Source organism: Enhydra lutris, unplaced genomic scaffold, assembly GCF_002288905.1.
Source record: "Enhydra lutris kenyoni isolate GAN:26980312 unplaced genomic scaffold, ASM228890v2 scaffoldscaffold4, whole genome shotgun sequence".
In the NCBI taxonomy this organism is placed as follows: Eukaryota; Metazoa; Chordata; class Mammalia; order Carnivora; family Mustelidae; genus Enhydra; species Enhydra lutris.
In genome coordinates, this window is record NW_019154088.1 from 34,325,012 (window position 1) to 34,352,153 (window position 27,142).

The window sequence follows — 27,142 nt, forward strand, 5'->3', positions numbered from 1 at the left end:
TAGCTACTGAGGTCATCAGTAGTGTTGTAGACCTTAAATAGATCCCAAAATGTGCTTTCAGTCTATAAACTCAATGCCTTTCTTCTTGTTTTAATTAAGGCAATGGCTACACTGGGTCCACACAGAGTGAAAACAGAACGTAAGTCATTTAATCCAAGTTCAGCAATCTTCTCTGTGGGGACTGGTTGAATAAGGGTTGTTAAGTTATCCACATATTAAACAGCGCCCCCATCAGTGGTTATATTTCATCAGTGAACACGACTTCTGGAAATAAAATATGTTAAAATCCTATTTAAAATTGGCAGTAGTAACTGATAATGCACCTGCTTCCCCTTCTGGCACTTGTGTAGTTAACTGATGATTTATTGTCATTTATTCTATAACTTCATTTTGTCGTTATATTAAAACTTAGTTAATTAAAGAAGAGATGTAAGAAATTAAATTCTCTCTCTCTTTTTAAGATTTTATTTATTTATTTCACAGAGAGAATGGCAGCGAGAGAGGGAACACAAGAGGGGGAGTAGGAGAGGGAAAACAGGTTTCCTGCTGAGCAGGGAGCCTGACATGGGGCTCAGTCCCAGGACCCCAGGATCATGATCTGGGCCGAAGGCAGATGCCACCAAGGGGCCCCTAAATTCTCTTTTTTTAAAAAAGAGATTTTATTTGAGAAAGCAAGAGAGAGAGAGAGCTTGGGGGAGGAGAGCACCAGAGGGAGAAACAGACTCCCCACTGAGTAGGGAGCCTGCTGTGGGACTTGATCTTGGGACTCTGGGATCATGACCTGAGCTAAAGGCAGACGCTTAACCAACTGGGCCACCCAGGCACTCCTCTCTTATTTCTATTAGATTTACATTTGTTATCTAAGAAATATTTTTAGTATTTTTTTCACATATATGCATGGATGGGTGTTACTTCTTAACGTTCTGCAGTTTTGTTCTTCTGACAATGTCTTACTAATATAACAGTTTTTGAACTGACCCCTTTAGCACCTGTGAAACTGGAGAAACATCTGCACAGTGCTAGATCTGAAGAAGGAAGATTATATTATGATGGTGAATGGTATATACGTGGACAAACAATATGTATTGATAAAAAAGATGAATGTCCTACAAGGTAAAAATGATCATTTCAGCATTGCTCAGTGATTACAACATTATTGTCAATAATAATGTAGTGTATTCATAATGCACCATTAGTTGCCTCTGGATCCTTCTTTTCTCTTGGCATATGATTTAGTTAGCATATGTGTTCACCAGTGTTAATATTTATAGACCAACGTCACATAGTAAGTTCTTGAGCACAAGCGTTAACACAAGAGGAAATGTTGGAATTATTTAGCCCAGGTAAGTGGTCCCATTTGTTAGTTCTTACAGTAGATGAATTGTTGGGATTTTAATATTATGATCTTTACACCAGACTGTTACGAGTTTTGGCTGGATATACTGATCATTAACTTTTTTGGGTGTGTTACAGTGTTTTGGATACAAAGAGTATTAATTAGACTAGGAAAGGAATGGAAAATTCAAGAGAGCCTTAAGAGTTATAGTATAACTTGAAAACTGAAACCTGCCTTTTAAAAGACTCAATCTGTCTAAGCTTGAATAACTTTTCTATAATTGTATAGCCTTCTAAGTTTTTCTTTTCTTTTTAAAGATTTATTTCTTTAAGTAATCTCTATACCCAATATGGGACTCAAATCCACAGCCCCGAGATCAAAAGTCACATGCTCCACTGACTGAGCCAGCCTCCCCAATAGCCTTCAAAGTTTTATCTGGTTGTAGCCTTTGGAAAATATTAATGCTAATCACTGCTTTTGTTCCTTCAGTAGTTTAGGATTTATTTCTCTCAGAGTGGTAGCCTTCTATACTAAGAACGTATCTTTTTCTAGGTGTGAATGGTAAATGCAGTGTTTGTATTTAGGGAAGAGTGCTCACTTTCCAAATATAGTAGATTTACTTAGACTGTAATTTCATCTGTAAAGTTTTATGCTAGTAGGAGCATTGTGTACAGTAACTTTCCTCATAGAAGCCCACTGAGCTAATTTCTAGGTTCTATGTGCTACCCCTAGATTCTTTGCTTTATAGACATTTTAAGACATTTTACTACTTTTAAGACATTTTACTGACTACTTAGCATAAATATGATTTAAAAAGAAATGAAATAAGAGTATTAAACACAAATCTATTTTTAAAAATATTTCTACATAAAGATAAGTAGTGTCAAAAAGAATCCATGGGAGTACCATAGATGGTTGACACTGGGAATTAGGCATTGGTATTTCTAAGATTTCCTACACTGGATGTTACATGTAAATGATGCATCACTAAATTCTACTCCTAAAACCAGTATTACACTATATGTTGACTAGCTAGAATTTAAATAAAAACTTAAGTGCATACTCTGAAAAAATAAAGCATTTGAAAAAAAAAAGACACTGACAAGATTTCCTACAGCCAGAGCTGATATAAATTGGAGGTGTAATACTATGTGATTAGTTTTTTTTTAGCTCCACTTGTTTTTGGGGGGTGGGGTGGAGTGGGGATATAGTAGGAACAATGTGCGTTTAATACTTCTAATAGTAAATATGACCGATTCTATTAAGGAAAGAAAGGAGATTGTCTCTTAAGTGTTGCTGAATGTGATGTTTTCGACAACATGCCCTGCTGCTAGTGGTAAATGACAATTATATACCTGAATCTACTCTTGCATTCTGGCTATTCTGGTTTTATGGCTAGTACTCTAAAATGAGTGGCAGAGGCGTATTGCAATTCATTCATTCATTCCTTTTTCTCCCCCCATTTTTAGTGCTGTAATTACAACAATTAACCATGATGAAGTTTGGTTTAAGAGGCCTGATGGAAGCAAATCTAAGCTTTACATTTCACAGCTACAGAAAGGAAAATATTCAATTAAACATTCATAATCATGATTTAAGTGTTATCTAAAGCTACCTTATTAGTGTTATCAAGTGTGATGTGCCATGGGAGTTAAAAATGTATTCAATAACTTAATATTCTCATCAAATCATGAGAGACTGTATTTGTAGGTAGTACTCTAAGTAGACCTCATATTGATATGTCAATGAGACCGTAATAAAAACTTAATCATGATCATTACATTTATTTGCCTTTTAGGTCCAATGACCAACAGGTATATATAGTAGGGATTTCTTACTAAATTTTTTTCTTTGTTTTTTAAAAACGTTATGGAAATCCATTTTATCTTTAGTGAACTCTGTTGCTAAATGGCTATGTTTATCTGCAATTTCTTTGATTTTCCATATCTTTGTCACTCATGGTGTTTGTAAATAAGCCTGATAAAATGTTTCCTATAAATGGTTTGTACTAGTACATTAGTGTTAAATGAGAATTGAAATTTAAACATATGTACGTGAGTATGTGTATATGGCATCATCAGCTTATTTAGAACTGATGGCCTTTCTTTACAATCTTGTTTGACCCAAAATGAAGCTATTGGGTTTGAAAGCTAAAAGGAGCACTTTTGTAGACTAGCAGCTTTCCTTCTCTTCCTTGATGGTATGGTGGTGACCTATTTTTACAAATTGTACTTAATGTTAATTAGTAAAATTTAGTGTCAAGTAATAACAGGCTTTACCTGTATTCCTCATGAGCCTTTTGAGGGCAAGGCATTCATGATGCCGTGTATAAGTGGTGCATAGTAACTGATGGTTTTGTGGTGCGTGCTGTTCATGTCTGGCCTTCTGAAACAGATTTTTAGTAAGCATTTTCCAGAGGTAAAACTAGGTTCTTATTTTATTCCTAGGGCAAAGTAGACAGGGATAATATTCTTGAATCTATTCCAGAATTAGTATTTTTCTCTTTGGTGTTTCTACACTTTAAGGCCACTTGGTGCAATTTAGAAAGTATTGGCCTCTCTTCCCTTAGCCACATGCAAAATTAACTTCTAAAAACCTCAGGAACAGTACAAAGAATTGAAACCCTCAATATGGCAGCACAATTGGCTGTAGTATATATTAGGGTACAACCAAATCAAGTTTTCCTGGTGGTCTTGTGCACTTTAATTTGTTATAATGAGACTGAGGAGGATGAGGAAGAGAGGTACTTACTAACACATAGGGCAGGAATCTCTGCATTATTCCGTTTGTTTTCTTACTATTTTGCCTCTGCAAACATCTTTCTGTGCAGATCACTACTTCACAGTTGCCAAATGTTAAAATATTTGACTTCTGAAATTCGTTATCAACAAAGTTATTTACTTTGTTCTGTTTCTAATTAACCTTAGCAAATGTACATAATGTCATAATCCTGTAGTATTTGACAGTACTTATGTATACAATGTTTCATAAGCATTTTTAATAAGATTTGTATTTTTAAATTTAGTATAATAAAAAGATGTGTTTGAGTGTCATTTGTAGTGTCTTGAATTACTCGTGTGTAAGTTCTTTATAACCTGTCCACTTCTAAGAATGATTTCAGCCAATTTACATTAATAGGTACAGAGAGTTGAAGTGTTGAACAAATATTTCTGCTTCCCTACACTCATGGTTCAACCTCTACTGGGGGTATATTTAGGTCTTCAAGATGGCCAAGTTATACTTAATTTTAAAATATACACATATGTTATACTTCAATAAAAATGCACCGCATATGTTGTGAAATTCTAAATAGAAAATCTTAATTTTACAAACTATGATTGAGTGCATTTACTTTGAAAACATTTAACTATAATCATCTCTAAAGTATTATAAAATAAATTTATAAATATTTTTGTATTTTATATTGGCAGTATGTCATCGGACTCTGGTCAAAAGGTTTAGGAGGACTGTTAGAGTCTGTGAAGTGTGGTATTATCAGTTGCTGCTGGTCTTGTCATGTTTATAATTAGCCTCTGTTTTAGGATCAGTTTAGGGCCTCTTCTGCCACAGCTCCCAGTTTTTCATAATCAGCCCACCCCTTCCTGCCACTTTCCATTAAAAAAATACCCCAACCATCATGAATCCAATGCATCACTAATAATTATTAGTAAATTAAGAGCACACTCCTCGGGGTACCTGGGGGGCTCAGTCATTAAGCATCTGCCTTCAGCTCAGGTCATGATCCCAGGGTCCTGGGGTCGAGCCCCACATCTCGCTCCCTGCTCCACAGGAAGCCTGCTTCTCCCTCTCCCACTCCCCCTGCTTGTGTTCCCTCTCTAGCTGTGTCTCTCTCTCTGTCAAACAAATAAATAAAATCTTAAAAAAAAAAAAAGCACACTCCTCATTCTGTCCCTTTCTCTCATTGGCAGCCTGAGCACTGAGCACTTCTCATTACAGCCTTCCAGAGGCTGTTCTGAAATACACATTGGTACTCAGAACTCAAACCCCACTCAGAGAACTATGTACACCTCACCGATAATTATTTGAAAAGAAAAACAGGGGTATTGGCTGTTATTTTGAAGATTTTTTTGTGGACCCAGTAAGTTCAGTACACTAAAACTGAACTTAAATGAATTTATAAGGTAAAAAAGTAGATGCAGGATGAATACACTAGTTAGGATTTATGTAGTCCCATGCCAAACTGAAATATAAACTATTTTAATTGCTAAAGATAAGGAAATCTAAAATTTTTTTTAAATGAAAGCTTATAATGGGGTTAGGGAAAAATGCATATTCCTTATATTGTCTTTATGGATGAGCTATAGGAATTGTGGCTGGTAGGTCAGGCGGGATTAACTGAGGCAGTTTACCTGATTGGTCACTGTGGCCTAGTCTTGCTCTTTACTTCACAGGCCCCAAAACTTGAACTTTATTTATATATCCTGTAATGGGCTGAACTGTGCCTCCCACCTCCTTCACCAAATTAATATGGTGAAGCCATTACCCCCAGCACCTCAGAATGTGACTATATTTGGAGACTGGGTCTTTAGAGAAATGATTAGTTAAAATGAGATCATTTTAGGGTAGACCCTAATCCACCTGACTGATAGGAAATTTGGACATCAGACATGGGCATACAGAGCAGACTGTGTGAGGACAGGGCAAGGTCAATACTTGCTGGCCAAGAAGAGAGACCTAAGAAGAAACCAAACCTGCCAACACCTTCATCCTGGACTTCCAGTATCCAGCACTGTGAGAAAATAACGTTTCTGTCATTTAAGCGTCCTAGTCTGTGGTATTTGGTTACCACAGCCCTAACAGACTGGTATCATGCCCCAAGGTGACAGCTTCGGGGAGATTAGGCTGACCAACTCACAGAGGTTTGAAGGGGCAGCCAAGCGTCAGTTTAATAATTTAAATTGGTAAGTATAATTGAGAAGGAGACTTGACTCCTCAAGTCAGTTCTTTCCTTCTAGGAAAATCTGTGTGAAAGCAACCTTGTGATCAGGATACTTGTTTTGGTGAAACTGGAGTCATCAGTTCTCTGGTGAGGGTATCCCCTTTCTGGCATTGTGCTGGACACACTGCTATCATCTTCATTTTGACTTTTTTTTTTTTTTTCCTGCTGACCCAGATATCTCCCATTACTGGGCTGTGCAGGCCTTGCCCACTTCCCCCCTTAAGTTCTTTCTGTGCTGTAGGCTTTCCCTCTCTGGCCAGTTTATTGGACCAGAATGGGCCCTGATGCATGGGCAGCCAGTGGTAGTACTGTAATTTTTAATGCTTGCCATGTACCAAGAATCGTATTTGATATGTAAACAGAATGTTGTTATTTAATATTTTCATGTTCAAAACAAAATGAACATAATGTAAGAATTCTAATGTGTTTACTCTTTATAAATTTATCATATATTAGGAATTTCTGGTCATGAGGTTTTTCCCAAGGTATGAGAGGCAAAATACTATGACATAATTTTTTTGGAGTGTTCTGAAACTGAGTTGATTTTATCTCAAGTTGCTAAACGTTCTGAAAAAAAAAAAAAATGTGTGTTTATCTCTCTCTTCCTTCCTCCCCACACACCCACCCACCTATATTCATCTGTTCATCCATCCATCTATCCATTTATCACTAGGAAGCAACTGTAAGTCTCAAATTTCTTTGCTCCTAAACTTGAAGCTAATGTATTCTCTTTCAAAGACATTTTATTATTAAAGGTCAAAGGAAAACATTATGTAGTAACAGTCTTTAAAGTAAGTCTTTAAGTTTACTTTGCCTCTCCTTATCTTTTTTCCTGAGTCTGATATAGTTTTGGGGTGGGTGACCTTGCCAGCACACTGTTGCATTCTTTTGAAGACAGAATTGTCATAATTCTAGTCCAGAAGCAGGCCGCACGGTAGCTTCCCATCTCTACCACGAAGATTACAGTTAATGTTAAACTGCTTAGAAAACCAGATCCTTGAGCAGAGGCTAAATGATATCTGCTATTAGAGGGATAGATAGGAAAAGACATACCCTATTTCACTTATTATTGAAATAATTAAGAAATGCCATTGTTAATGGCAAAAACAGTAAGGTGCTTTTGCTTGTTTGAAGATAAATTTATGATTTCAGTATGTTATGCTTAAGTACATCTAAGGAAACTGCACTTATTAAGGAAAACTGATTAAAAAAAAGACTTTAGGAACTGTTAAAATTACTTATTGAAGCCAAACTATGGAAAGAACCTAGATGTCCATCAACAGACGAATGGATAAAGAAGATGTGGTATATATACACAATGGAAGACTATGCAGTGATCAAAAGAAATGAAATCTTGCCATTTGCGACGACGTGGATGGAACTAGAGGGTATCATGCTTAGCGAAATAAGTCAATCAGAGAAAGACAACTATCATATGATCTCCCTGATATGAGGAAGTGGAGATGCAATGTGGGGGGTTGGGGGGTAGGAAAAGAAAAAATGAAAGAAGGTGGGATTGGGAGGGAGACAAACCATAAAAGACTCAATCTCAAAAAACAGACTGAGGGTTGCTGGGGGGAGGGGGGACGGGGGACGGGAGAGGGTGGTGGGGATATGGATATTGGGGAGGTTATGTGCTATGATGAGTGCTGTGAAATGTGTAAACCTGGCGATTCACAGACCTGTACCCCTGGGGATAAAAATACATTATATGTTTATTTTTTAAAAAATAAATTAATTAAAAAATTACTTATTGACTACAGCAATTTTTTATTTGAAGCTTATACCCCATGGGGTTAACTTATATTTTACAATTATATATGTGTATATATAATAACGGTGTCCCACTACACAAGGGCCAACTTGGTTTGGGTCTTTCCTACAGCAGCCTGAGCTGCACCCTCTTATGCCCAAGGGTTCTGTTGGGGGTCCTCCGGCATATAGGAGGGGGAGCTCACTCACCCACCTTCCCTTTCTTTAGAGCTCTCCTCTCCCTCCTCCCAGGTGCAGCTGCTCAAGGGAGTTCTCAGCACCAATCACTGTGCAAGCCCCCTCTCTGAGCATGACACCAAGGCAGGAGGAGACCCCAGGAGGAGAGGCTGCGCTCTGGTCACTCTGCCTGCAAGATGCCTCCTGTACTCAACTGGTTTTCCGACTTGCTCTTTTTCTACCTCCATTTTGAGCTTCAAAAGATTCTGTAAGATTCTAGCCCTATACTGGTTGTTTTTCTGCAGGTAAATAAAATATGGCATAGCAGGACATATTATTTACACTAAAGGACTAGGATGTGTATTCTGCTGCACTTCTCGTTTTCTTTCCTTTTTAATTTTTAAATTTTATTTAAAAAAATTTTTTTATTTACTTATTTGAGAGAGAGAGAGAGAGAGACAAGCAAGACTCTGCGCTGAGCACAGAGCCTGACCCAGGGCTCAATCTCACGCCCCTGAGCCCAAACCAAGAGTCGGACGCTCAACTGACTGAACCATGCAGATGCCACAATCCTTTTTTTAATATAATATGTCTTGGTGATCATTCCCTATCAGCCCCCAGAGATCTACCTCATTCTTTTTAATGACTGCATGGTATTCATTTTACGGAATAACCATGTGGAATTCCATGGTATGGAACTGATAAACATGTAGATTTTTCCTCTCCTTTTTTCTTATCAAACAAGGCCGAAGTGAATACTCTTGAACATAACATTTTGACCATGGGAAAGAGTATATTTTTCAAGCGGAATTGCTTGGTCAAGTGGTAAGGGATTTTTATATTTTTTTTTAGATATTGCCAAATTTCCCTGCAAATATATTGTACCAATTTACACTCCCAGTAACAGTATACAAGGGTGCCTATTTCTCCTTACACCAGAAACACTGATTCTGGTGATAATTTTTTCTTCCACCGTCTCTGTTTGTTTATTTATTTTTTCTTTAGGCTGCATGATGACCCTCATTTAAGCCCTTTGGGGAGTTCTGCCTCACTTCATCAACTTCGGCTACCATGCGTCTTCTGACAGTCCCAAGCCTAAATCTCTGCTCTCATCCACGGTGTATATTGCACGTTACCTGTGAGGCATCTCCAGCTGCTGGTCACACTTTTTGAAATTCACACATACAAATATACTACCTCTTCACATCCCTCCGCCAACCCCAATTGTATTCCTCCCTGTTCCCACCCTTGATTCATGCTTCCATCCCCCCCAATTCAGGCCCTGGGCAGGCTGTGCGGCAGCCAACTAAACTCATGGGCTTCAGAGCAAGACTAAGTGTGTGTGAACTCTGCAACTTACCAGCTGTGTGACCGTGGGCAATTTCTTAACCTTCGTGTGCCTCCAAATGTCCTCATCTGAAAATGAAAATAATTTTAAATGTTCCATAGGTTGTGAGGTTTCAATGAATTAATACATACCATGTGCTTAGAACATGATAAATCCTAGGTAAGGGCCATTAACATATTTCAACTCCTTATATCTAAATTATCAAGTCCTATAGATTTTAACTCTGAAACATTTTCTGAAATCACCCCCTTTTGTCCTATGTCTCAGATGCTGCCCTAACTCAAGCCTTTAGTATATTCTATGGGGATGATTGTGATGGCCTAATTGGTCTTCTTGATTCTTGCCCTTTTTCTTTATAACAAATGTTATATTTCTAAAACCCAGAATTTATTATTATTATCATCGTTATTATTTTACTCCCTGCTGGACCTCAATTCTTTGGTCTGCAGGGCACTGCAGTTCCACTTTTTCCAGGAAAGGCTTTTCCCCCAACTATGTGGCTCCAACTAGAGCACACATTTCTCTCACAGTCTGCCAGTCTTGGTTATAGTTTAGACGAGGTGGGCATGTAACTCGGGCTGCCCCGATTAGAACTCTTTGCTGGGATCTTCCAAGCTGTGACTGTGGAAATAGAAATCGTCTCCCTCTCCTATTGAAACTGGGGAGACAACAAAGTTTGAGAATTACAGGCAATTAATTTTCCTGCCCTGTGTAGAAAGACAACACAGGTTGCTGAACAGACGGAGGTCAGACAGGTAGTCTCCTGGTGTTTGACCTCCTGCTTCCAGGTGACTCACGTTCCATCTGTACCACGATCTTTCTCATGTCACATGAGTCTTCTAATAAATTCCCCTTTTGCCATTTTTTTTTAAAGCTAGGTTTCTGACTCTTGAAACATTTATCACAAATGCCAGGGCTTCATATTCTGTTGATTTTCATCTCAAAAATTATAATAAACTTTTGCAATTTCACCACAAATTCAAGGAGCAAAAAATAAGGATATTGATAGAGTTGCAAATGTATATGTGAGAAAGAGAAAACCAGGAACCGCCTGGCACTCACTGCTAGGCCTTGGAGTTCTCTTGTTGAACTTAAACAGCCTTATAAAGCACCAACATTAAACAAGGCCACTCTGACTGTGATGAAGCGAGACAAAAAAAAAACCCCAAGAACTTCTCCCCCTCACAAGCTTGTCTACGTCTAGATAGAAACAAAGTCAGTCTGCAGACAACAAAAATAGGAAACCTCCCACTATTGCTAATATGACTGACTGCTGCTTCTTTATCAAATTACATCTTTGGCCTCATTTCATTCCTCCTGTCTTATTAATAAGATTAATCAAGATGCCCAATCAGAATTGCCCCTGCTTCCTGACACTTTTTCAAGCCCTACCAAAAAAAACTCCTAATACAGTACAATCCTGTAAGTCCTTTTTAAAATACCTTCTTTCTCAGATACCCACAGTCCCGTATGGTATATTTTCCCTCACTGCAAGGGGCAAGAGACCCAGCTTGCTTAACTGTAGGTAGGTTCAGGGTGGTCTTTGGCTGGAGGGCATCAATACATGGAACACTGAAAACAGTTTTTTGTTGAAGGGTTTTTCATTGGATTTAACCTAAAGATCCTTACGTATATTTTGGACAGTCTTCTAGGAGCTCGCAGTGTATAATTATAGTTATAATGACTGATAAAACAAACTGTAAGCTTTGATTTTCAATTACATGTTATAGCAGAATCATAAAAGACAAGACAAAATGAAAACACATTTCATGAAAGACATTTGTACTGCAATCTAAGTTAGAGAGCACTTTGCCTTCAAAACCAGAAAATAATGTTAATATTTCTACTGCATTAACCAGGGTCTCTCTCCTAGAAATGTAAAAGCTATAGTACTAATGCATTTTGATTAAAACCTGAAGGTGGCAGTAAATTCCTAGAAAACTAAGGGACTTGGTTTAGAATTTGTTTTTTTTTTTTTTCTAATTATTCAAATTCATAAAGTGAGACTGCAGTTGCATTTAATTCTATTGCGTACTAATTAAGGGATCTTCAGGAAGAAGATGAAGTTCTAAACTAGGATTATATTGTTATTACTGTTTACCAACTGAAAAGAAGTCACCATGTAAAAGGCTTAGGAACATTGCAACGGATTATATGCTTTAGAGTTACTATAGAAACAAAGTATGTAATTAAACAAAAGGAAACATTAGAACTTTTAATACAGATCAAAGTACTCTGAAGGGATGTGGCATTAAAGTTTCTGTTTGCCTATTAAATTTATAACCCTGTTGGTAAACTTTTTGCCCCACACTTTCCCAATTTTATTTTCAATATTCTTAAAATAGAATTTTCTATGGTTGTGTTTTTCCCCAAGGATCTACTGATAATCAACAGATTCTCTAGACTTATTGATCAGGAAGGGCCTAACTAGTAATTTCATACAGAAAATTCACAAATAGCAAATTAATAAATATTAATTCATACTGGAAAATGAATTTATTGATCTTTTTAAAAAAAGATTTTATTTATTTATTTGACAGATCACAAGTAGGCAGAGAGGCAGGCAGAGATAGAGAAGGGAGGAAGCAGGCTCCCCGCTGAGCAAGAGCCCAATTCGGGGCTCTATCCCAGGACCCTGAGATCATGACCTGAGCTGAAGGCAGAGGCTTTAACCCACTGAACCACCCAGGCGCCCCCATTTATTGATCTTTATATAAAGATCTAAAACTAGATTGTTTCATAGTTTCTTCTCTTGAGGGTAAACACTATCACTGGTACATTGAGTTATACCCAAAGTTATTGTGAGGTTTTAGTAGGTACAAGATTATCAGAGCTTTGAAAATTAGGAACTGGGGGTGCCTGGGTGGCTTAGTGGGTTGAGCCTCTGCCTTCAGCTCGGGTCGTGATCTCGGGGTCCTGGGATCGAGTCCGGTGTCACGCTCCCTGCTCGGCGGGGAGCCTGCTTCCCCACCCACCCCCCTACCTGCCTCTCTGCCTGCTTGTGATCTCTGTCAAATAAATAAATAAAATCTTAAAAAAAAAAAATTAAAGAAAAGAAAATTAGGAACTGTGAAATTTCTATAATCCTTTTAGAAAAAAAGCTAAGCAGGTACTATATATATTAGTGTGTAAATGCACAAAATAGTTAATTTTGTTGAGCAAGGTAAGTGATGTTGATATTTAAAATATCTTCCTATAACTATGCTAATACACAGATAACTATCAGTTTAGAAACTAATGGGTGATTTGAATTTTCAAGATGTTATTTCATTCCTCCATTTAATTTTATTTAACTTTATTTTTAAGGCTGTTCTATAGTAATAAACTGTTAACCATGGTAAATGTAAATTTAACTTTATAAGTCCAAGAACTTATCTTTATTCTTCTTTATGATAATCTCTTTTAGGCAGTTATAAAGTTCACATAAAGACTGAAAAAGGATTAGTTATGAGTTTGTTTTGAGCAGGGAAAAATGTAAAGTTGGAAACACAGACACACAGCATATATTTATCCCAGAAATACTGACACCTGTTCATAAAAAAATGTCCAAAACCATTATTTTTAACATAACATTTATTCTCAACAATTATAAGTGAATAGTCCATTTCATCTTCAAACAGTGCTTAGATTTGTTTGTAATCCTCGAAAACTTGTAATAAAAACAAAACAGGAAAAAAACTGTAGGCTTTGTATAATTTTGAGGTGTTTTAACCTTGGTGCTTGGTGCTTGAGTTCTATTTGGTTAGTTGGAGAACATAGCAGTAAATATAAATATAACCCCCTATGAGTGATCACCATCTTAAAAATATGTACCAATGGGGTCTGCATTATTTTAATTGTTGACTAGTGGTAGTGAATACTGGCTACCAGCAGAGGGCGCTTTGAGGTTTCTCTGTTAGAATTCCAACGCCTTGGTGGCTGACAAATACAGACTATTTGTCTTCAAACTGACTTCCTAAGAGTGAAGACATTTCTAGTATTTCTTTATTTTCTCTGACTTATTGTCTAATTTTACAAACCCCTACACTGTCTGGCAAGGGATGAGAAGGCTATTTAAAAAACTCAGCGGCAGTTTCCAGCTGAGGGAATGAGCAGATGAGTAAGAAATGGTCCCATGGGATGAGATTTAAGGAAACTCCCTGCATTTTTTTCTCTCAGCCCCTTTCAAACTCCATCACCACTATCAGCAGTTCTCCCCTACAGATCTGTATGGAGCCCAGAAACAAAAGCATGTGGTTTTAAAACAGTCTAGTTTAGTCAATAAGAAAATGAATGCCAAATGGAAAAGAGGAAGCCCAAGGGGGAATCAGTGCTGAAGTAGCCTTCTGGGCAGTGGCTGTCATACTTTTTGACAGAGAACATATCCTATTACATTCATTGTATGTACACACACATATACCATCCATACATCTAAAACAAAAGCATCTTGAAGCAGTATTTACCTTTACAATGTATGAAAAATATGTATAATTTCTGTTGCCTTTTTTTTTTTTCAAGTGGGCTCTACACCCAACGTGGGGCTTGAACTGAGGACACTATGATCAAGAGTTGCATGCTCCACCACGTGAACCAGCCAGGTGCCCTGAGAGATATATGACTTTTAAATAATTAAATGAAATATAGAAAATAAATTCTAACAGGGTTTTTCAAGGAAACTGATAAACTTGTTTGGTAATGGAAGAACAAAAGGCCAAGAATAGTCACAATGCTTCCAAAGAAGAAATGGATTTAAAATTGAGCAGAGACAGCAGAGATGAAGAAAAGGGAAGGTTCAGACTGAAGTGGGGTTTTGCAATAGAACCAGGAAAAGCTCAGAAAACAAACCACTCTATTATTGAGCCCCATACAAAAAAAACTAAAGAGGGAACTCTGTGATGTTAGAGGTTTCCTGTGCCTTGCTCAGTGTAAATGTCCAGGAAAACCATTTTTAAATAAAAATAACAAGTATGAAGGTCAAATCCCATGCAAAATTATTATAATAAAAAGAGAAAAAGAAGTAGAATAACTTGTTTCTCTGCCAGAAAGACATACCTATGATACAGATCAAAACTGTGATCTACTGTGCTCCTCTAAGTGAGACTGAGCATCAGATATACTACAACTGGAACGATATACAGAGAAAATCAGCATGGCTCCTTCATGAGGCTGACATGCACATTCGCAAAGCATTCCATACTTAAAAACAACAGAAAAAAAAACCCCACAAACCTCCCCCCCGTGATCTGCTATTTCAAAATAACCAAAAGATATTAAGAAAATGTTACAAGACATGAAAAAACCAAATACTTTAGTCTTCCCTTATTCACAGTTTCGCTGTCCGTGGTTTCAGTTACTTGAAGTCACCTGTGGTGGGGAAGCAGGTGATCCGCCTCCTGGCATATCATCGGAAGGTCCGTAGCCTCCTAATATTGCATCACAACACCTACACCACTCACCTCACTTCATCTCATCATGTGCACATTTTATCATCTCACATCATTGTCATAAGACGGGGGAGTACAGTCCAATATTTTGAGAGAGAAACCACATTCACACAACTTTCCTTACAGCATATTGTTATAACTGTTCTATTTCATTATTAGTTATTGTTACTAATCCCTTATTGTGCCTAATTTATAAATTAAACTTTATCATAGGTATGTTCGTATAGGGAAAAATGTATGTAGGGTTTGGTGGAACAGATTCTGCACAGATAAGCAGAATCTGCTATACCTCATAATTAGAAAAACTCAGAAATGAGGTTACACAACTCAGCAAAGAATAAAAAGTAAACAGTTTTTTTATTTTTATTTTTTTCTAAAGATTTTATTTATTTATTTGACAGAGTGAGATCACAAGTGGGCAGAGAGGCAGGCAGAGAGAGAGAGAGGGAAGCAGGCTCCCCGCTGAGCAGAGAGCCCGATGTGGGGCTTGATCCCAGGACCCTGAGATCATGACCTGAGCCGAAGGCAGAGGCTTAACCCACTGAGCCACTCAGGCGCTCCAAAAATAGTTATTTTAAAAATTAAGACTAAACTAGAAGGAACACAAGAGTGAACAAACCTGGGGCTCCTGGGTGGCTCAGCTGGTTAAGTAACTGCCTTTGGCTTAGGTCATGATCCTGGAGTCCTGGGATCAAGTCCCATATAGGGCTCCCTGCTCAGTGGGGAGTCTGCTTCTCCCTCTACCTCTCCCCTTTCATGCTCTCTCTCTCTCTCTCTCAAATAAATATATAAAATCTTCAAAAATAATTAAAAAAAGAGTGAATAAACCCATTACATATTGCCTTAAAAGAAACAAAAGGTGAAAAGAGGAAAATTTAAAAACAAAAACAAAAAAATCAATGAAGTAGGAGATTGAAGGGATTCAAGAGGAAGGGGAGGTAATAAATACTGAGTATGGAAAAAGAAGATTGGTTACCTGGATTATGGCACCCTTAAAGAAGAAAGCCAAAGTAAAAGAACAGAACAAATACTAAATACTCTCATTAAGAAAACTTACCTGAAATAAAAAAGATTTGAATTTCACACTGAGAGCATAATTGAGAATACTAAGTTAGAAGGACATATTCTAGTAAGATTACTGAACGAAAAGGAAAAGGAACAAACTGGGGGAATATCTAGGAAAAAAGAACATGTGACTTATAAGGAAAAGAAAATTAGGTTACCACTGGATTTTTCAACAGAGTGCTTTATCCCAGAAAAATGGATTAGCACACTGAATATATTTAAGGAAATAAAGTGTGAGCCAAGGATTTTATATTCTGTAAAACTGACTTCAGAGATAAAAAGCAAGAACTGTCAAAAAACAAGAACCCAGGGAACATTATTCCAGTGAACGCTACCTAAGGAATCTACAAGAGAATGAGCGTTACACAATAAAAATGACTAGAGAGATAATCAAAATAAGGACTGATGAGGATTAAATATATGGTTAACATAAATTTCAAATTAAAATACCTCATTTTTCAGCTTATACCTATAACTTCATTGTAACATTCTATTTCTTACAAACTCCACTACCAGTTTTTAAAATTATATCACCAACAATTGTGTCACAAAAATCAGACTTGAATAAATGCATGATTTCTATCTGATTCTGCAAAGAAGTCACTTGTATCATTGATGAATTAGAGTCTTTCTAAGTTATTTATTTATTTATTTAGAGAGTGCACATGAGTGGGGGGAGAGGTAAAGGGAGAGGGACACAGAGAATCTCAAGCAGACCCCCCACAGATTGGGGATCCCAATGAGGGCCAATCCCACAACCCTGAGATCATGACCTGAAATCATGAAATCAAGTCTTGATCATGAAATCAAGAGTTGAACACTCCATCCACTGAGCTACTCAGGCGCCCTGAATGAGATTCCTTTTTAACATGAATGAAGGTTGCTATTTTTGTTTCTGTTAATGAGTGAGACAAATGTGAAACACTGAAGACACATAAGAGAAGTTCACTCATTTGTCAATGATGCAAGTGACCTCTTTGATGAACTAGGTAATAGTTTTCAAATATTTCCTCATTTTTGGGGTGCTATTCAAAATGGCTACAGGCACAATACCCTTCTGAGTTTAATTGCATTATTAACATTTTCTGTATCACTTTCAAAGTCTAGACAATCATAAAAAACAACAAATCAAGTCCTAATTTGTTTCATTTACCAATTTCCGGGTGTGAATATTCCCACTCTGGTTGATTTCAGGATACCAATGTGATGTCACTGAATGTGGAGTTGAGAAACCTTGTGCAGTGGTCACCATTACATAGTAATATAGTGTTTCCACCATGCAGATAGAACAGATGTAAATAACATGAAAAGCATAGTGAGTCATAGCATGTAGCAAAATGATTAGGAACACCAGAGGTTTGAGTATTTCCTACCTTTACTTTTAATACACGTAGTGGTTAAGTTTATATAATTTAGTTTTGATAATGTACATGTTTAAAAACCAGCTTGCAAATTTCCTGAGTATTTAACAGTTTGCTGTCCTGAGCTGGTATGAGCTGGTCCAGTACACCACTGGGTAAGAGGGAGATAGTGTAGTATGTAACGGTCTGAAAAAGTAAATGGAGTATAATTATCTTAAGAATAGAAGAGTGGATGAATTCTTAAAATGTCTTCAGGACCCATATCGGTGGTAATATTAGTATTATTATTCTTAGACTGCTGTGTGTGTAGTATAAGATAAAATAAATGAGTAGTTATGGGACATATTAATTTTATGATCTACATTCTTGAGAATCAGAATTCTCATATGGAAAAAAGGAGATACAAAAATAATAGAAAAGAGGTTACATAAAAGCTTGAGTTGGAATTGGAACTCTCATTCTGGATGCAACGAATAAACAGTGATCAACCCAGTAACAACAAGCATCTTTTGTGCCTAGTTTGTGGTACAATCTACAATTCTTAGGACAATTTTCATTAAAAGAAACTGGAGCTTGTTAAAGAAATGGTCAGATCTAGGAGTTGGGCAAGAAATGAACAAAACAAGTCTAGAATATCCTATATTGCTAGATAGATAGAGAACTATCCTATTAGAGTCATGTCAATGATTCAGGGACCAGCTTTAATAGGCTCCTAATAGCTGTAAAATTTTGGACAACTGGAGCTCAATAATGACAAATATTACAACAGGCTGAAGCCCATCAAAATATTTAAATTGCAAAGTTCATAATGATTGTGTGTGTGTGTGTGTGTGTGTAACTTTGGGAAATGATAAAGAAACAATTCATTATCTTGAAAACTGATAGATAAAGGAACGGAATCCCAACATCTACCCTGCCTTTCCTATGTGCATTGCACCTCTTGGTGATAGAAGAGTAGATGAGGAGGGGCGCCTGGGTGGCTTAGTTGGTCAAGCATCTGTCTTCGGCTCAGGTCATGATCCCAGGGTCCTGGGATCTAGCCCCACATCAGGCTCCCTGCTCAGCGGGAGTCTCCTTCTCCCTCTCCCTCTACCTGCCACTCCCCCTGCTTGTACTCTCTTGCTTGCTCATTCTCTCACTCTCTCTCGCAAATAAATAAAATCTTAAAAAAAAAAAAAAAAGAAAAAAAGAGTAGGTGAGGAGAAGTGTGTTACTATAAAGGTAATCCAACAAATAAAATGACAGAATTTGCATATCACCATTTGGCAATTTCTAATGAAAGGCTATTAAGCCCAAAATGTCAATGGCTGCTAAGTTCACAAAATTAAGAGATCATCAGAATTATATGTCTCTTATAATTTTGAACTTGAGTCTGATCCAGTCTCTGGATCCAGGTGACAATTTGCAGAAATTCAGAGGACAGAAGAAAATCTTGGGGTTGTATTAAGAATATGCAATAATAAAAAAAAAAAGAATATGCAATCAGCAAAATCCAGTTTGTGGGAACCTTTATAGGTCAAATAGCCCAAGTTCCTCAAAAGAAAAACTGTAAGGAAATGAAGGGTTAGAAGAATTTATAGAGCAGGAGATACTTAGAAGATGTATAATTTTTTTAAACCAGGCAAGACTAACTGATAGTGTGATGGGATCCGTGTTTGGGTGACAAAACTCTTTTTACAAAGCAAGGAAGTGGTTGTTATAAAAGCCAGATGGTGGTTATTTATGTGAGAAGGGTTGTGACTGGGATGGAACACATGGAAGTAGCTTCAGGAGCTGCTGGCAACAATCTACTTCTTGACTAAGGTGATGTTTGCCTTATGGTAATTTCTTGGGTTACTCATTTGTTTTATATGATTGTTATGTCTTCACTTCTATTTTACAATAAAATGATTCTAAAAAATTATTTCCAGGTGGATTTTTGGCTTGCACCAACATACTCAACCATCTGACCTATGAACCAGACCTCAAGTTTTTCTTCCTGTCAGCTGATTGTAGGGAAAGTCTACTAGGCCAAGGTGTGAGCTGAGGGAAAGGTGTTGGTGCAACAGAGGCAGGGATACAGGTTGGTGTTATTCATCTGTGCCCTCTGGATCTGTGCAGTCCTTTCTTTCTTCCCTGCCCCAACTTACATATTACTGGATGCAACTCTTGCTGAATAGCTCTGGTCACACAGTCACTTACTGTCCCATGGTCAGGTGCTCAGTCTCTGTAAAGGCCCAATAGCAAATCAGAAGCTGCTTTTCAAATGATGCATAATTTTCTGCTGTTGTTCCAAAACACTGGGGTCTGCAGTCCAGCTATCCTATTTGAGACTTGCCAGAGATGGCAAAGCATCCTTGTCTACCAAACATGTCTAGCACACAGTATTTGCTGGATGGTAACCTATACGCCAGGGTTGCTTGTAGCATAGACTAAGCCTGCTGCAGACCCCCTCTCCTGCCCTTACTGGCAGCATTTGGAGTCATCTGAGCAATGGGTTGGATTCCCAAATGTATGCATGGTCTCCAAAATCTGAAGATGGGTTCCACTCACCGCGCCTTTCTTAGTAGGAGATGCAAGGTTCAGTAAGGTGTTCTTAACCTTAGATAGTACACCTCAGCATGACCCCCTATCCAGTCTCACTCAGTACCCTAACTTCATTATTGGGGCAGGTCCTTTGATCACTGCAGGGTCTTCTTCCACTTTCCAATGCACACTGTTTCTTATCAGAGCATTTAGAGTACTTGCCCCCTCCCACCACCCCCAATCCCTAGGTTGATTAATAAGATGCCTCAATACAACTGGCCAGCATAGCATTTTGTGAAATGTCCAGGCAATCCAAATTCCTTTGGCCTATACTGTAATAGATAGCAGGAGAATTAATTTAACCAATATAACCCTGGGACAATACCATGAATGTGAACTGATGTCTGGTGCAAGTGAGTGTGAATTGCTTCTGATGTTTTTTCCTGGTAAGGATTTAAAAGACTACATTTGCTAGATTAATGGCTGCACACCACATGCCAGAGCTTATCAGTCTGTTACATTAAACATAGCACACATCAAAAATCAACACAGCAGCCGGGGCTGGGGCTATCACTTGGCTCAGTTTATAGCAGCCGAATGTTCTGCCATGATCAGTATGAGTTTTACTGGACCTGTACCTTAAAGAGATATGACGAGGACCACTGCCCTACCTCTTTTACCTTTTTTTTTTTTTAGACAGAGTGAGTGAGGGAGTGCAAGAGGGCTTGTATGGGGGCTGGGAGAGAAGGGGAGGGAGGGAGAAAATTTTAGGCAGGATCTATGGACCAGACGCGGAACACGCCGCCCCCACCGCCTCCCTGCTTGCTGGCAGCTGGGCCTCCATCTCAGGACCCTGAGGTCATGACCTGAGTCAAAATCAAGAGTCAGAGGAGGCTTAACCCACTGAGCTACCCAGGTGCTCCTCTCTCTTACATTTTTAAGGATGTCATTACACTGACATTTCACCCAGCCTACAGTATTACTTTTAGTTTACTTATAATTTACCGATAAATTATTCTGAATCTCAATTTTCAAGTCATATGTATGCTCGATTTGTGTTGCTATAAACAAAATCTATAAAGACATCTTAAAAACTAAAAAGTTTCTAAATTTTCTGGTTACTATAAGATTTAATAAGATTTTATACAAGTAAAGTTATAGTTTAAATCTATTGGTAGATTTATATAAACTGAACAATATTCCACAATTCTGCATCTGCAAGGTTTTTGTTTTTGTTTTTTTTTGCACTATGAATGATTTTCTCTTTTGTACATATTTTGATATGACCGTCAAGATTCTCTAGAAAAGGGACGCCTGGGTGGCTCAGTTGGTTAAGCGGCTGCCTTCGGCTCAGGTCATTATCCTGGCGTCCTGGGATCGAGTCCCACATCCGGCTCCTTGCTCAGCAGGGAGTCTGCTTCTCCCTCTGCCTCTGCCTGCCTCTCTGTCTGCCTGTGCTCACTCTCTCTGACAAATAAATAAATAAAATCTTTAAAAAAAAATTCTCTAGAAAAAGAGAACCAACAGGATTTATATAGGAAGAGATTTATTATATGGAATTGGCTCACTTGATGATGGAAGCTTAAAAGTCCAACCATCTGCAAACCGGAAGTCCAGGAAAAACTGATGGTGGAATCCTGTCACCAGAGACGGGTTCTTGGGCCCCACAACGATAGAAACTACCAGGCTGGGCCCAAAAGGCAAAGGGATATGTAAGGCTTCATTGGCGCTCAAGCACCAGCTAAACCGAGACACGGCACAAACACATAAAGTTGTTTAGCTGCTTTCCGGCAACAGCTGTTAATACCCTGTTTATACAGAAAAATTCCCTTTACGGTTCAAAACGCTAATAAGGGAAAAGGGTGGGGGGAGAGTGCTTCTTCCTGATTGGTTGGAAGGGCCTTATTTCTGATTGGTTGGAAGGACCTATTCTGATTGGTTGATATTGGCAGGCAATTCAGGCAGCTCATTGGTAGTTTTTGGAGCTGGCTTGCCTCTTATATATAGCGCTGCCTGACGGTTGTGCTCTGGTTGTGTGCTGTGTTTCACTTGGTTCTCGTTCCGGTAGTCCCTCACTGTCTGAACCTCACTCTAAATTGGAAGACCCTGGAGAAACAGGAGAGCAGATGACATAAAGACCATTCCGAGGGAGGGAGACGACTATGTTCCAACTCAGCATTCGGGCGGGACGTACAAGGGGGGGCCAAATTCCTCTTCCTCCTCCATTTTGTTCTATTTATACCCTCACTGGGGAGCGCAACCTACTTTTCTGAGTCCACCAGTTCGAGTGTTAATCTCATCTGGAAAAAGCCTCACAGACACACCCAGGAATAATGGTTAGTATGGACACCCTTTGGTACACAAAATGAACCATCACAGGCAGGTAACTGTCTCTTTTTTCCTTCTTTGATAATATTTGAATTGTTTCCAAATGAATTTTTAAATTTGGGAGTTTTAAAGCTTTCATTTGTACATATATTATTAGAAATTGAGATGTTTATTTGGATTTTGCAGATTTATTAAATATTTAAAGAAAACATTTATTGCTAGGTCTGGCACATAAGTTTTTCTTTTAAAAAAATAAAGTAGTTTGGGGGCGCCTGGGTGGCTTAGTAGATTAAGCGTCTGCCCTTTGCTCAGGTCATGATCCCAGTCTCCTGGAATCAAGCCTGGCATCCAGCTCCTTGCTCAGCTGGGAGACCACTTCTCACTCTGCTACAGCTCCCCACTCTGTTGCTGCTCTCACTGCTTGTGCTTGCTCTCTCTCTCTGTCAAAAAAAATATAAATTTAAAAAATATATATTTTTAAAGTAGTTCATGGGGCACCTGGGTGGCTCAGTTGGTTAAAGCGTGTGCCTTTGGCTCAGATCATAACTTTGTGGGATTGAGCCCCACCTTGGGGTCCCTGCTCAGGGAGCCTGCTTTCTCTCTTTCCCACTGGTGCTCCACCTGCTTGGGCTCTCTCTCGGGCACTTTCTCTCTCAAATAAGTAAAAAAAAAAAAAAAATCTTAAAAAAAAAAAAAAGTAGTTTAGGGGCACCTGGCCAGCTCAGTTGGTGGAGCATGAGACTCTTCATCTTGAGTTGTGAGTTCAAGCCCCATACTGGGTGCAGACATTAAAAAATATAAATCTTTTTAAAAAATATAAAAAATATAAATTATATATATAATTTAAAATATATAAATATATAAAATATATAAATATATAAATAATATATTTAAAAAATATAAATATAAATCTTAAAAAATATAAATCTTTTTAAAAAAAATGTAGTTTAATAACATCTAAGATTGGGGCGCCTGAGTGGCTCAGTGGGTTAAAGCCTCTGCCTTCGGCTCAGGTTATGATCCCAGAGTCCTGGGATCGAGCCCCACATTGGGCTCTCTGCTCTGCAGGGAGCCTGCTTCCTCCTCTCTCTCTCTCTGCCTGCCTCTCTGCCCACTTGTGATCTCTGTCTGTCAAATAAATAAATAAAATCTTTTAAAAAAATAATATCTAAGATTACTTCTTATTGCAGTGAATGCTATTTTTTTTAAAAGATTTATTTATTTAAAAGAGAAAGTGTATGCATATGAGTGGGGGGGAGGGGTAGAGGGCAGGGGAGAGAGAATCTAAGACTCCACACTGAGAATGGAATCTTGAGTCCGGGCTGGAATCCCAGGATCATGACCTGAGCTGAAATTAAGAGTCAGATGCTCAACATACTGAGTCACCCAGGTGCTTCTTAATATTATGGCTATTTAAATCTCAAGATCCAGCACTTGAACACAGATCTATAATTTTTTTACTTTATAATTGTTTTCTTCTTTTTTTTTTTTTTTTAAAGATTTTATTTATTTATTTGACAGAGAGATCATAAGCAGGCAGAGAGGCAGGCAGAGAGAGAGGAGGAAGCAGGCTCCCCGCCGAGCAGAGAGCCCGACGCGGGGCTCGATCCCAGGACCCTGAGATCATGACCCGAGCCGAAGGCAGCGGCTCAACCCACTGAGCCACCCAGGCGCCCCTATAATTGTTTTCTTCTAATAATAAAACCTTTTATAGAAAAATTTGTACGAGTTCTGTTATAGTGTTACAATGATTATACTAGAAAAATGTCCCATTTCCTAATATCGCTTATAGAAAGCACACTGAAAGTTTGTAATGAGACATTTAAAAGTCTCGAGAATCTTAATACTTTATTTCTAACACCAGAAAAAAAATGCTTTCTTAGTTCTCTTCATAACCAACTGTGAATTGCGTTAATGTAAAATTCAACTGGAACATTCAACAATAATTTTCAGTGATCATACTGATAATCAGATTACAAAAATCAAAAAATTGCCAATAAAAAAGATTGAATGACTCTTAGCTAATGTGTATATTTATCACGTGTGCCCCACTGTGTCTCTCAGACCACGGATAGTTGGCTGCAGTGGTTGTTGGAATAAGCACATTTCTTGCTAAGGATTCTTGTTTTGCACTCTGGTATTTTCTATTCTACTGTGGTAGTCAGTTTCCAAGATGGATCCCAGTGTTCTCAGCTCCTGGTATTCATGTCCTTGTGTGGTCGTCTCTCACACTCAGTATGATTGAGCTGTACAGCCAATCAGGTATTATCTAAATGATGGTGTGTGACTTCTGAGGCTTGGTCGTAAAAGACACTGTAGTTTCTGCCTTGCTGTCCCTTGGATCACTCACTCTGGGAGAAGCTGGCTCCTGTGTCATGAAGACACCCAAGCAGTCCTATGGAGGGGTCCACATGGTGAGGAGCTAAGGTATTAGTAGGGTACCTTGTCAAACTTGTGAGTGATTTATCATTTCAAGAATGTTATATAAATGAAATCATATGCTATGCAATTTTTTGGCTTGGCTTTTTTAACTCAGCATAATTCTCTGGTGCGGGACCACAGCTTTTTCTGTGCTATTTGGCTGGAGTAGAGTGGTAATTGTCTAGAAGTTTACTGTCTTGCTAGACTATCTCTTTTCTGGTACTTTGGTTTTAGAGGGCAGGTTATTGCGGGGGCTTTTTTGGTCTGCACCCACTGACAGTAACAGGTTGATGCTTCTTGATCTCCAGGTCTGAGATTTTATGAGAGAAATAAAACAAAAACAGAACCCCAGGGAACTCACCATCATGTTATTCCTCAGATCCGAAGTCCTTTGGCTAGTCTGCGTGTCTTTTCCATATTACAGAGTCTTCTAATGTTTGTGTTGTATATTTGCAGTTTTAGTTAGTGGAAGAAATAGAGAAAATTATGCCTGCTCCATCTTCTTGGAAGTGGAAATCCCCAGGTCTTCCCTCTTCCCTACATGAAAGGAAAATGATTTTTTATAATGTAGTTTTCTATATTTTTGTCCTTATGGTTTGAATATTTTAGTTGCAGGAGAGAACACGTTGATCTTTATTCATTTGTCCACCTTTTATTATTCACTTAAAACAAATAGAAATAAACTAGCTCTTTGGATTGTCCATGTTACTTCTGGTTGTTTTTATACTTACTTGGATGGATTGAGAGAAGTGCATGAAAGAGTCTGGAAGGTCACGAGCAAGCAGTCTTGCTCTGGCCCCTAAGGTATTTTTAGGAACCTCATACTCAACAAAAACCTCTTCTACCACTGAATTCTACCCCCAAAGTCTGATAAAAATGTTTTCTAATTGACAAGTTTAATGTGGGCTTTATTGTCTAAGTAAATACACAGCAAATGACAGTTCCAACATTCCTTGGCCTTGAGTCATGGTGCCCCTTTTGAATGGCTGGTCGGTTTGGGGGAACTCAGCAATACAGTACAGAGAGCTTTCTGTAATTTCAAGTAAAGCCTTCGGGTCTATCCCGAGTGGTGGACAGACCGGAAAGGAGTGTTTGAATTAGCACAGAGCCAAAATTGAACCGGGATCCATTCTTCATACAGGGTGTAGAGAAATTTTACCCCACCAGTGCAATGAATGATTATAAGATCAGAATTACCCACTTTCAGTATAAAAAGACATCCAAGCTGAGGATAACATCCTAGACCCCTAATGTCAGTATTTTTACTTGACTTTCTCTTTGGGCTCCCCAAAGGAAAACAGCATCAATGTTAAATTGGATTGTGGGCTTTTGCCTACAGTCATTTGAGCTTCCCTGTCTCTTCCTCCTTTATCTTTGCTTTATTTTTCAGAATATGCATGATCTTTTTTCTGTGCTCTCTCTATGCTTTCTATTCGTTAATCTTTTCCCTAAGAATACCTCAGTATATCCCATTTTCTTACCCTTCTCCCAGCCTTCCTAAGATCGATTATATCATAGACACCTAATATTAGTGACCACAACTACTTTTTATACTGTCCTTTGTACCCAGAGCTACCTTCTTTCAGTAGTAACTGCAAAAGAAGCCAGAGAACAAACTGTCCTTGTTCTTCTAAGGTAATTTTAAGGCTTTTGTTGCAAGTGTTAGTCTTGTTCCACCTAACCCATTTTCTTTCCCTTTTTTCTATTTCATGTGGGTGTTTACTTGTCTTGCTTATCAAGACCTGGTTATCCCTACACCTATGCAGTATAACTTTGATCTATTTATTTCTAGAATCGTGACTTTTTCTTGGCAGTTGATATCTCAGATTCCCTTGGCTAAACTGATCTGTTTCCCGACCTGAGGCTTACTCAAGACCAAGAGTTTGTGGAATCTTTACTGTCTGATTCCTAGACTTTGGCTTATTTTTGATCATCCACCTCAATCACTAGCTTTGGGTCACTTAACGTGTTTCTGCTCTTCACCCTTCCTCGTCAATCACATGTGGCAGCTTTGTGAAATGTGAACTCCTTTTTGTCACACTTGAACTTATGACCTTATCCAACCCTCTCTAGGCCTACATTTACACTTGGAAAATTCAACTTTCTACATCCAATTGATCACGAAACCCTGTCAAATTTGTGTTCTAGAAATTTCTAAAAGGACTGCTTCAGCTGCAAATTAACAGAAACACAATTCAAGCTAGCTTTGCAATAAAGAAAATTTATTCTTTATTACTAGAAAAGTCTAGAGATTCAGTAGAGTTCATTAGACCCATGTATTCAAGTAATGTCTTCAGGAACCTGCCTCTCTCCATCTCTTAGCTCTGGTTCCTTCTGTGTGGCTTCACTCTTTGGCAAGCAGAATTTTTTGTGGTGAGAAAGACGGTGCTCTGCAGTTCCAGGCTCACACAGCACTTAGACATGCCTCTGGGTAAGGCAATTGAAGGACTGGGGTCCAGCGATGGG

General features: G+C 38.3%; 1 protein-coding gene across 2 annotated transcripts in view; it reads left to right on the forward strand.

Moving 5' to 3' along the window:
• LOC111160486 (breast cancer metastasis-suppressor 1 like) overlaps positions 1-4,389 on the forward strand; it is a 33,239-nt gene extending 28,850 nt beyond the window's left edge. Inside the window, exons 8-10 of one of the 2 annotated variants that reach the window (XM_022523641.1) lie at positions 100-139; positions 987-1,113; positions 2,806-4,389. In XM_022523641.1, the coding sequence (XP_022379349.1) occupies positions 100-139; positions 987-1,113; positions 2,806-2,923 (285 nt within the window). In that variant the 3' untranslated portion in view covers positions 2,924-4,389. Of the gene's footprint in view, positions 1-99; positions 140-965; positions 1,114-2,805 lie in introns of both variants that reach the window. The other variant, XM_022523635.1, reaches the window with a different exon arrangement.
• The last annotated feature ends 22,753 nt before the right edge of the window (positions 4,390-27,142 follow it).